This window comes from Pipra filicauda, unplaced genomic scaffold (genome assembly GCF_003945595.2).
Source record: "Pipra filicauda isolate LSUMZ 115617 unplaced genomic scaffold, ASM394559v2 scaffold311_size1313980_pilon, whole genome shotgun sequence".
In the NCBI taxonomy this organism is placed as follows: domain Eukaryota; kingdom Metazoa; phylum Chordata; class Aves; order Passeriformes; family Pipridae; genus Pipra; species Pipra filicauda.
The window spans coordinates 43181-55318 of NW_024104434.1; the positions used below are offsets into that span (position 1 = coordinate 43181).

General features: G+C 52.7%; 1 protein-coding gene across 4 annotated transcripts in view; it reads left to right on the forward strand.

Moving 5' to 3' along the window:
• Positions 1 to 12138, forward strand: part of LOC113982172 (podocalyxin-like) — a 44951-nt gene that overhangs the window by 31011 nt on the left and 1802 nt on the right. For 2 of the 4 annotated variants that reach the window (XM_027710187.2, XM_027710192.2), the window contains exons 3-8: positions 1373 to 1536; positions 2679 to 2762; positions 8243 to 8399; positions 9259 to 9317; positions 9421 to 9591; positions 11107 to 11163. In XM_027710187.2, the coding sequence (XP_027565988.1) occupies positions 1373 to 1536; positions 2679 to 2762; positions 8243 to 8399; positions 9259 to 9317; positions 9421 to 9591; positions 11107 to 11163 (692 nt within the window). The remainder of the gene's footprint in view (positions 1 to 1372; positions 1537 to 2678; positions 2763 to 8242; positions 8400 to 9258; positions 9318 to 9420; positions 9592 to 11106; positions 11164 to 12138) is intronic. The other 2 variants (XM_039383488.1, XM_027710200.2) reach the window with 1 other exon arrangement.

A 12138-nucleotide genomic window follows, 5' to 3' on the forward strand; every position in this document is an offset into this window, starting at 1 on the left:
GTGGGAGTGTGAGAGCTCCATGGAGCCTTCCAGACTTGGCTGGGATTGTGGGTTCAGCTCCCATTTGGCTCTGAATAAAAGCTATGATGACACTGAAGCCCTTCATCATTTTCCCCTGGAGAATGTCATTCTTGAACCAATTTCCAGTTACCTGGAATAAAGAAGCCACTGTAAAACCATCTCCATCCCCTTCAGCTGTTGGCATCACTGAATGGGCCAAGGTCTTAATGCAAGACCATCTTCACTGGATTTGCCTAAGTCATGTTTTGAGCATTTTAGCAGCCATAAGGAGGTGAAATGAGTATCACCATGAAGGATGTTTCATTCCCCTCCTGCTCCACAGGACTGCTCTTCATTAAAGGATGATATATGAAAACATGTTAATTCAAATTTGACCTCAAGCATTAAGCCTAAAGAGGTCTAAAAAACCCTTTATATTTAATAACTAGGTGAGGGAATGTAAGAGAAACAGATGGCTTTGGAATTAATTCTCTCCTGGAGCCTTCAGAATGTGTCTGGGAGAGAAATATCCCTCATCTTCTCTGTGGAAGAGGCAGGAGTCCCAAAAGCAAACAGGCTGTGAACATCCTGTGGCATTTTATTTCTCTTTGTCATCATCTAAGGCTCAATTAGGAATGCAGGGATGAAGATCCATGTCTTCAAAGGGAACTGGGGAGGCAGGAGGCTGCTATGCTCCTTACACTGCTCCCATTGCACACATAATTCTAAGATGCTCCAGACCTTTACAAAATCATCTGAGGTCCCTCAGATCTGAGACACCTGCATGAGGGTGGTAGACATGGGGCTCGTGCCTTTCTGGAGTAACAGGCAGGCAGGACACCCCAGGCTGTCTCACTTAGCACCAGGCACTACTTCTAAACATGTCTCCCTGGACTTCTTCCATGGAGGTGCAGCCAACAGAGGCTGTGGCACTTCATCCCCTCCTAATGGAGGTGGTTGGGAGATTTTGGGTAGCCAGGTCTGCCTCTGTTGAGGAAACCCTTCATGGAAGACACCCCAGGTCAAGTGAAATGAATGTCATCCCATACTTCTTTTCTAGGTGATTACCCAGCTACCCACACACAGCCATCACAGCCTTTGGGTTCAGCTCTCCAGAATGCTCTGATGGGTTTCAGCAGCAGAAAGTAAAATCAGGAATGATATTCTTTCCATATCGAAGTTAATCTAAAAAAAATATAAATAAATTAAAAGGAGCAACCCAAAGCCTCTCCAAGCTTTGACACAGTGATCCTCAAGGCAGGGCTAGAGCTGAAAGCTTATTTTCAGCTGATCCCTAACAGAGCTGTGTCAGCTGTATCCTCTGTACTGTAACAGTGTCTCCCTGCTTGTTTGTGTTTTTTGGTGCATGTAGAGGACTCAGACCAGAGAAGCCACGATGTTGGACCTACATCAGCCAAACCCACCAGTGCCTCCCGGGGCCCTGGCAGTGCCCAGCCATCCCCCCCAGCCCCAGGGGACCACACAGTGCCCAGCAGTCCTGGCCACCAGCACCCGAACACTTCTTTCCAAAATGAGGTAATGACACCTGTGGGAAGGTGGGCACTCTGGAGTACCTTTAAAGGTCATTTAGTCCCATCCCTTTCTGCTGTAGCTTTCCAGTGAAGAGACACAGAGGATGGAGGTGAAGGGGAGCATGTCCAGAGAAGGGAAAGGAGCTGGGGAAGGGTCTGGGGCACAAGTCTGATGAGGAGCAGCTGAGGGAGCTGGGGGGGCTCAGCCTGGAGAAAAGAAGGCTCAGGGGGCACCTTCTTGCTCTCTACAACTCCCTCACAGGAGGTTTTAGTGATGTGGGGGCTGGTCACTCCCTCCAGGTAATAAGTGACAGGATGAGAGGAAATGGCCTCAAGATGTGCAAGGGGAGGTTTAGATTGGATACTGGGTAAAAAAAAGTCTCTCTGAAAGGGTGGTCAGGCTTTGGAACACCCTGCCCAGGGCTGTGGTGGAGTCCCCATCCCTGGAGGGATTTAAAAGCCGTGTGGATGTGGCACTTGGGGACATGGTTTAGTGGTGGCCTTGGCAGTGCTGGGGGAATGGTTGGATTGGATGATCTTAGAAGGCTTTTCCAACCTAAATGATTCAATGATTCTGAGATTATGGTCTGGATGTTGAACAGGGAAAAAGTGAAATTTGGGAAGGAGGGAAGCGTTATGGAGAGCAGAAGCTGCCTTGGTGTGAACTTGGACTTGATGAGAGGGCAAATATCACAACTCAGCATAAACAGCACATGGATGATACCAGCAGAAAGTGGTTTGGGAACTTTGGGGGGTCTCAAAACACAATTCAGGATAACCAAAGTGCTGGGAAGGGGATCCTGTTTCTGGATGATCATCTTTTGTGGGGCTGGGCTGCATCACAGTCTGCTGGCATGGATCTTCCTACTTCCCATGAAATTCCTGCTTTACCCCATACTGCAAATCCTAGGCCTGGTCTGGGAAGGGCATTAGCAAACATTCCATGGACAATCCTGTCAGTCATCTGTGAAAACCCTTTCCACATATAAAGGGCTGAGTGAAGGGCTCCTGGGCCTGTCTCGTGTCCATAAAATGGAGCAGAGCTTTTGCTGGGACATCTCCTGGTTTGGAGCAGTTAAATCAGTGACCAACTGTCCTTCCAACCTTTCCCAGCTGTTGAGAGTTGCTTTTCTTCTGTCTTTCCAGGTCATCTGCAAAGATGCTAAAGGTGCACCTGTAGAGGTGCAAAACAACTGGCTCACCATGTATCTGAAAGAAGCCAAAACCTGTGTAAGTACCACCTTTTTGGACTTCCATGGAGGATTAGCAGCTGAGTTGTGAGGGGAGATCAGCTGCTGCTCTGAGCACGTGAGAAAATGCTCACAAATAAGAGTAATTTCATCAAAATAAGATGTGACCAATGTAAAATGGTGAATGCAAACCCACGCTCAGCAGTGTCAGCCAGCGGGGGATGTGGCAGGAGGAGAGGCTCATGTGGTTTTCCTCAAGCTGAAGGACCAGCTGAGGCCACAGAGGTCTTACAAAAAAGTTAAATGGGAAATTTTAAAGGCTAAATCTTTCCCTACGCAAATCCTGACAGAAGAACTTTTTGCCTTAACTGAGGGGCAGAAATTTTGTTCCAAAACGTAAGAAAGGAATGTGGTGCTGCTCCAGAGTTGTTGTGTAGTTGGTGAGACCTTGCAACCTCACACTGGGTTAGGGCAGCATCCAACTGCAGAGCAACTGGGAAGCACTGGAACCTGGAGTTTGGGACTCACTGTGCTCCTTGATGCTGTATCAGCTCTCACAGAACCCTAAAGTGAGAGCAAAAAACTCCATTTCATTTGTTTTGGACCCTGTACAAGACCAGGGAGTAGCAAAATGTAGTGCCAAGGCTGGGGACAGGCAAGCCCAACACAAGTCTGCACACCAAGACCCCTTTTGATGGGTCTGCTGGTGTTCCTGAGGGATATCCACCTTCAAAGTGGTTCTTGTGGAAACTATGAGTCTCCTGTACTAGGGAAGATGCAAAATACTGATAACTTCTAAATAGGATGAAGTTTTAGGCTGATGATAAAGAGGAAGAGACGCCACTTGGCTGGTGAGGTCCTGACAGGACACACCTGAGCTGTTGGGTGGGGCTCAGGGGTGGGTTTTGGCATTATAATGCCCTGATTTCTGACAGTCTAAGCATCAGGAAACTGGCATTTCAGGGATGTGGTCACAGGCTGTGCCATGGGCAGGGACACCTTCCACTAGCTTGGGTTGCTCCAAGCCCTGTCCAACTTGGGCTTGGACTCTTCCAGGGATGGGGCAGCCACAACTTCTCTGGGCAACCTGTGCCAGGGCCTCACCAACCTCACAGCCAAGAATTTCTTACTAACATCTAATCTAAATCTCTCCTCTTTTAATTTAAAACAATTCCCCCTTGTCCTATGACTCTCTTCACCAAGTGAAGCCACACTGTTCATAAAACCCCTTGAGACACAGGCTGAGACGAGCACAGTCATTCCTGCTGACCACAGCAGCTCTGGAAATTCCCTGTACCTTGGTGATGGCCCTGCCTGGCAGCCCTGGAGAGGGCTAGGACCTCCTGACAGCACCCACGGTGCTCCTGGAGGAGGGGAAGCACCTGCTTCTGCTGCCATCTCATGGTCATCACCTTCCTACTTGGGCTGCTGCTGGCTGAAAGTGCTCCTTGCCCACACACCCAGAGAAGTGATGGTGTTCTCAGTGTTGCTGTCAACGCTGAGGATGACTCCAAGGGGGGACCTTATTACCACGATGCCCCAGTTTCTCCTGGGACCACCCCTTTCCCCCTGCAGTGTCTGGACGTGGCTGCAGGTTTCATGCTGGGAAAGCTTCTTGCCAAATTTTATACTGAATATAGAAAAAAATATTTAAAGAGATTGACAAAACCCAGTTTTGGAGCCTGAGATCAGTTATGACCGTGCCGGTGTTTAATGCTTCCCTCTTCCTTGTGGGTACAGTTATGGAGCCGCTGTCCTTCCCATTTTGCTGGAGGTTTTTTGGAAGCACTGGTGAGTTAGGGAGTAGGCAAGCATCCCAGCTTGGCCTCATCCATCACTCCTCTGTGCCCACTCCATCGGGCAATGGAGTGTTGGAGCTGGTGAGCAGCGAGTCCGTCGTCCCGTTTCCCTTTGATTCCTCTGGGCTTAATAATGAGCCGAATCACTGTTAGTACAAAATGCCAATTATGCCTCAAAACAGCCACAGAAAGGCTCCAAGGGTGCATCCTCCCACAGCAGCACCCTCCTGGGCTGCCAAAACAACTCCCATCAACCTTCCACTCGATGGATTCCTGAAAACTGCGACCGGTTTTGTGCCTCCTCAGCGGAGCAGATAACAGAGAAATGGCACTATGCAGCTTCCCTGCTTTGTAGGCCCTGGTAAACATGTCCCCAGCCAAATCCTGACAGCAAAGTGAAAAAATCCTTTGCGTTTCACAGCCCGTGGGAAAACAGGAAAGTGTGTGCTATAAGGAGAAGTGGCTCCAGAAACAGTTCCAATCCTGAGCCAGAGTTGGGGCGGCGTTGTGCTGAAAATTCAGATCCAGCAAGAAGCCAGGGGAGCATCGAGGGCAATATGGGGGACCAGTGGTGGGGGACGTGTCCAGATCACACGTGGCAAGGGAGAAGGCACTGTGCAGCCACTCACCCCAGGGCTGGGCTCGTGGGGCAGCAACATTGATGCAAAGACCCCAACAAACAGTTGGGACTGAACCCAGGAATTGTGGACGTTTCGCCCCATCCCACCTCAGTTTCTCCAGTAAATTTAAAAATAAAAAGGAACTCAAACTATAAATAATAAACAAAAGCCAAATATACAGTTGGTACCACTTTGTGGATCAAATATACTTTATGGGCTGGTTGGTTCCCTGCATCCTTCCTCTTCAGGTGATGCTTTGAACCAGCCCTGAACAGTTTGGTCCATGTATCCCCCACCCTCTCCTTCTCCTTCCTTTAATTAGAGCAGGATCTTAATGGGGTTTTTAATAAGGCTTATTAGCTTGATGCTTCACATTCCACAGGATGCCTTTTCCCAAGGACTGGCTGTCAAGTATTTTCAGTTGGGTTTTTCTTGGCTGCTTGAGTAACTCCCTCCTTGGAAGAGATGGATGTACGGATGGGTGGATGTACAGATGGGTGTTCTGCTCCTCATCCCAGCCCCAAAATGAGTCAGGTGAAGCAAGAGGTGATGATGTCAGAGGTGGCTGGTGCAGCCCGAGCTATGGTTGTGCCACATGACCCTGTGGCCTCTTCCCAGGGAGTCACTGGTCCTCCTCCATCGTGTCCCCCACCGGGTTGTGGATGTGCCCAGGGAGCTGAGTCGGTGGATGCTTGGGAGAACCTGCTGCAGTGGGGGTTGCAAAAGCAACAGCAGGAGCACCTGACCTTTACTGAAGGAATTTCTGTGTGACACCCACCAGTCTGGGCACAGCAGGACATTGCCCGGAGCAGGTGGAGGGACCCCCTGACCGAGGAGGGTCGTGGTCCCCCTCGCCCTGTCCAGCTGGCGGGGCTGGTTTGTTGACTCAAGTGCTGTTACCTCATTCGGGGATGTTGGTTTTAGGTCCCCGCCAGTGTGGGAACCGGATCCGAGCTGCTCGGCAGCGCCTCTCAACTCCGGCCAAGGAATGCGAGCGGGGAGGGGAGAGCTGCCAGGGCATCCCTGCCGGCTCAGCGGCCTTACCCTGCCCTTCTCCAAGCCTGGAAAGGGGTCAGTCCCTCCAGTTCAGCCTCGGAAGGGGTTTGGGCGCTGCTCACCAGCCGGCAGTGAAGTGGGTTTGGTGCTCAGTTGCGTTTTAGCCTCGCATCCAATTTCCTTTCCCACCCAAGAAAAAAACATTTTAAAAGCTTTTTTTTTTTCCCCACAGAGTGGTAGGGAGAGAAGCGGGTTATTAAGGGCTGGGGGAACGCAGAGCTGCGGGGGAAGGAGGATGCAGGGAGGCAGCAGAGGCTTTCCCTGCCTCTGCCGAGCAGAAAGCGCTGCACAGCCAGGGATTGATAAACCTCAGGACATTCCAGGCGTAGGAGCAACACCCAGCGTCCAGACATGATAAAACCACCGCCACGACCAAGCCACAGCCCCCTCCTCCCTGTCCTGTTGGGAACCAGCTTTCTAGGGAATGCCACCTCGTCTTGCTGCCCCGGGGGCAGGTTTCCCATGCAGCTCTTTTCCCAGGAGCGCACCCGGGATGGTACAACTCCCGAGAGGCCCGAGGGAGGTTTCTCCCGGTGCGAAGTGAAAGGACAGGCGAGGTTCCCGGGGACAGCGAGTGCTGAGCTCACCCTCGCACTGTACCCGGGGCCGGCCTTCCGCCCCGGCAAGTGCATCCTGTCTCCACTGACTGCTTCCCAAATATTTAGATAAGATGGGGTGAGATTAGGTGCCTTCCTCGGCCGGGCAGCTCCCATCCTTGTGGTGCAGCAGGCGGGATGCTGCCGGCCGCCGGTGGTGTTGGAGAGGGAGGGGAAGGTTTGGGGGGAATGGAGCTGGCAGGAGCAGAGCCTTTCCCGTCCAGCCACCTCGTTTCAGCATGGATTGAGGAGTTTTACACACAGGACTCTGCAGGCAAGACCCTGTGCACGAGCACCTGTGCACAAAGGAGCTGTATATGCAGCATGTTCCATATAGGACCTGTGGAGGCCAGGTCTGTGCATGGAATCATAGAATCATTAAGGCTGGAAAAGCCCTCCAAGACCACTGAGTCCAACCACTAACCCAGCACTGTCAAATCCACCACTAAACCATGTCCTTTAGTGCCACATCCATGCTTTGGGATCTGTGCATGCAGGAGGGTGATGGTCTCTAGTGAGCTCCCAGCTGCTACAAAGCGCTGAGCAGATACAGAAAGCCTCAGGAATATCTTAGAGGGACCATGGGCTCCACCTACCCCTTTACCACTCCTCCAGTGCTGACCAGGCTACTCCCCCCAGGGACACTCCTGCTTGCCCAGAGAAGCTGTGGATGCTCCATCCCTGGAAGTGTTCAATGCCTGTTTGGATGGGACTTGGAGACACTTGGTCTAGCAAAAAATGACCCTGCCCATGGCAAGGGCATGGAACTAAATGATTTTTTTAAAGTCCCTTCCAACCCAAACCATTCAGTGATCCATTTTATAATTCTATCCAAAAGCAAAACACTGTCTCTTGCTCTTCCCCATGGGGAAGTCAGGAAGCTCTAAGGACAGGGACCCGTGTTGGTGAGGACAGATGGTAGAAATGCGGGTGGCAGAAAGGCTGAAGATGCCTGTGGGGGAACAGTGGGGCTGCACAGCCCTGCCCTGCTGCCACTGTGGCCCCTCAGCCTCCCCAGCCCCCCCGCCCTGCTTCCCTCAGGGACCTGCTATTCCTGTAACACCGAAGGCTGCGGCTCACAGATAAGGCTGGTGCAGGGCCCCGGTGAGGAACTGCGGCCAAGAGCTCGGCTTCTTGTAAAGAAACTACTTTTAAACTTTTCCTGTTCCCTGGGAGGGCCGGCAGCAGCCAGGCAGTGCAAAGGGATGAGGGAAGATCACAGAATCACAGAGGGAATTTGGTTGGAAAAGACCCCTGAGGTAACTGAGTCCAACCTGTGACCGAACACCGCCGTGTCGACTAGACCATGGCACCGAGTGCCACGTCCAGTCTTCCCTTGGAGGGGTCATTCTTAGAAGATGGGACATTTCCCATCGCTGTTGAAGGGGTGAGGTGTTCCTGGGCAGTCCCTGGGTGGGGGGACAGGGCTGACCCTCGCTGTCCCCACAGGCTGAGTGGAGGACGGCGAGCGCCAACATCTCCTTCTTCGAGAGCTTGTGCTCGACGGGCCGGCACACGTTCGACGCCAGCAGGGAGAGCTGCACGGTGACACTGCTGTCCCACGAGCCACAGTCCCAGCGCTGGGACGTGCAGGTGGTCCTGCACCGTGAGTATGACCCCGCCCTCCTGCCCGGAGTGGGACAGGATGGGACTGGCACTGGGGACCCTGGCACGGGGATGCAGGTGGAGGCTTGGCAGAACCCTCAGGTCTGGTGGGGCTTGGCCAAGGGGCTCTGTTCTTTGGGCTGCCCCATCCCATTGGCTCAGAAGACTCCAGAAATGAGCTTTTCTCTCCAAGGAAAGCACCGGATCCCTCTCCCATCCACGATGCCTAAAGGCAGGAAACCAGTCCCCAGGATGAAAAATTCCTCCCAAGTGGTTAAAATCCAGTGCCCAGTTCAAATCCTTCCCTAAGGGACCACAGAGGGGAGTTTCTTGCCCATGTCACAGCCCTTTGGGGAAATCCATCTCAGCCCTGGGATGCCCAAATGTTGCTTTAGGACCAGGGTGCCAGGCAGAAGGAGACATCCTGCTGCTGTAACATGAAGGCAAGGAAGGCCTGAGCTCCATCTCCCCCTTCCTCATCATCAGGGCAACCTAACCATGCATTAGGTGGGGAGTCCAGCCTCCGGCATCTGACCTAAGGCAAGGCAGCCAGGCACTGGGGACTAATCCTACACCACTCTGGCATGGCCTGAAGGAGCTGGTAACAGCCCCTCGTTGGCCTCGCTCATAAATCATCCACTGGAGATGCCCCCAACCCCCTGGGGCTGGGGGATGGTGGGGACTGAGGGTTGTCCCCCTTCCAAGAGATCCTGGCTCCTTGTCTGGCTGTGAAGCACCTAAAAGGGTTGGCTTCATGCCCACACATCTCCAGAAAGAGGATCACCCCACAGACCAGAGGATGGTGGCACGACCTTGTCCCCCCCCGCCTTGTGCTCATTGCAGCCTCTTTCTTCCCCCAGTCCCTTTGCACCCTGAAAACATCCTCGAGGAGCTGGAGAGGAAGGACAAGTTAGAGCAGGTAAGTGGGTCCCTGCTCACAGCACAGCTTCCCCAGGGCAGACGTGCCCTGAGGTGCATCTGGGTGGGTGGCTCCGGGGCCTGACCTGTCCCTTGTGTGGCAGTTGGGCATCAGCATCGCCAACGTCACCAACGACAAAATGGAGAGGGAGGCGATAATCGACGAGTTCAGCACCCCCCTGATCATCACCATCGTCACCCTGGCCGGCTCCCTGCTGCTCATCGCCGCCATCTACGGCTGCTGCCACCAGCGCTTCTCCCAGAAGAAGGACCAGGTGAGGAGGCAGGGGGTGGGACGGGTATCCCGAGACCTTTTCATCCCCCTCGGGAGATGGAGGATCACCGGGGTTGCCGTCTCTGCTGGTGGAGACATCCTGGCTTGCCCAGTGGGCACCACCCTCGCTCAAGGGTTGCCCAAGTGCTGTGGGTGCTCCTGAGGGGCAAGAGCTGCTTCTTTGGTGGGGAAAGCAGCCAGGATGAAAAGCAGGAATAGGAGAGGCCGGGCACTCATCCCTGCTGCCACCCAGGGCACAGCACAGCTGGGCAGCACCCTTGGGTCATAATTTTGACAAGAAAGGCTTTCTCAACGCAAAACCCCCCTCCAAAACCACCTATACGCCCCCCCCAAAAAAAATTCTTGAAATACTTTTATGAGTAGTGGGTGCCCAGAATCACCTCGATGCCTTCCCAGGGATGCCAGGGAGCCCGAGGCTGTGTGCAGGGGGGGAGGGAGGAAGGAGAACATCCACAGGAGGGCATCGACCCTGCACAGCTCAGCCTTTGTAAGAGCTGGGCCAGGGCCAAACCTCAGAGCAGCAGCAGCAGGATTTAAGGAAGAACAGGACATGGAAAACGAAAATAATGTAATTTTTATCTCAGGAAGCAATTTTGGGTGATTTTAGTGCAGCATCCACCTGCAAGGACTGGCCATTCCCACACCCTGTGGCACCGGCACCAGGGTTTTCATTGTTCCCAGCTGCTCTTGCTGAGGATTCAGCTCCAGAACAGAGAGAAACAGAAAGGGAGGGAAAAAAAAAAAAAGGATAAAATCAAATTATGTAATCAGGGAATGAAGAAGCAAACCCCTGCATCCTACTTCAAGTCATTTCCCCCAAAACCAGTTCATCCTTCCCCGGGGATCCCAATCTTTGCCCCACAGGGATAAGGCAGCCTTTGCTTTAGATACTTGCAGTGTAAAGGAGGTGAACATAGGAGGCAGGAAAGAGCAAACCAACACCAGCATCAGAATTGCCTGTATTTACAAGGCTTGATTTTTTGGGAAAAAAATGGGGGAGGATGCAGGACCTCAACAGATGCTTGACCTGCAGTGTGGTCCCCTTGGGGTTTCATCATCCCTTGGATGAAATCTCCCTGACTGGGATGAAAAATATCCCAGCAGAGACAGGGAGCAGTATAACAACTCTTGCCCCATATTGCTCAAAAAACAGGTAGAAAGAGGGTATTTTTAGCGATGGGAATGTGTGTCCCTCAAATATCCTGGTGCAGAGGAACAGGTACCAGTCCCAGTTGGATGTTCCGGAGGTAAATTCCCACCAGGCACCGGGTAAAGCAGCGCCACCAAAGCAAGGGATGCGAGTTCCAAAAATCAAACACATTTCTCCTTCCTGGCTTTGTTTTTGGGTGGTTTATTTTGTTTTCCTCCTGCTTCGTTTCCAAAAATGATTTGAAAGTTTTTTTTTTTTTATTTTACTTTTTTTTTTTTCTCCAACCGTCCCTCCCCTCCCCTCCCTCCCTTCCCCCCTCCGTTGTTTTCCATTGGAAATACCCAGCACATCCACCCTGATCTCCCCGGGTTTGATGATGGACATGTGGCCCTGATCTTTAATGTGAGTTCCAACACAGGGGTCGGAGGGGCGGGAGCTGCACCCATAACACCCCCAGCTCTCACCTCCGGCGCTTGGTAGGGTCCAGTAGCTTTTAACAGGACTAAAGCCTACTAAAGCCCAGCTTAAAATCCCCCTTCCCCTTGCTGCATGGCCAGGGGGTGCCTTGCCACGGCGGGAGAAAGCGCTGCCCGAGCATCCATCCATCATTTTGGGGGTCGGACCAGCAATCCCACAGGGAAGCAGCCCCTGGGAGAGCCCAGGTGTGTTCTCTGCTTTCCACCCCACCGTCCCTGCCCACATCTCCCCTGCTGTGAGCGACCCAGGGGACCCCCAGCAGTGCCTCTGCAGCCCCTCTGCCAGCACCAAGCCCTGCAGTTTTCCTTCATCATCCCTTTCCTTCTCCATGGATTCCCTCCCACGCCTGTCTCCTGACATTTACTAGGAGCACTGTAATAGATCAAGCTGTAAATCGAGGCAGATTTTAACAGGGGTGCCCACTGAGAGCTTTACATTCCCCAGAAAGGGCTCACCAAGGATTGCAGTTCCCCACTGAATCCTTCCAGGGAAGGATGGGGATGAAGGACCCACTAAGAGCCCTGCTGTCCCAAAAACGGCTGACCAAGGACTGCAGTTCCCCACTGAATCCCTCTAGGGAAGGACAAGGATGAAGGAGCCCAAGTGGATGCAAAATTAGGATAGGCTGGGGGTCTGCCAGGGGATGAAGGGCTGAGTTGGAGCCTGAAGCACATCAAAGGACCAGGGTGATCAAGTGCTTGATTCCATCATTCCCTGCTTGGTTTCCACTGAGCTCCAGGATAAGGAGGGATGATGCTTATGGAGGGGCAAGAGCCAGCAGCTTCTGCAAGGTGGGAGCTGCCCCTGGGTCAAGGAGGAGAATAATAATAAAATAGCTAAAAAGGGACAGGGTGGGAGAAAGGGGAGGGGAAGAGCGGAGTTGAGTTAGGCAGGTAGGAG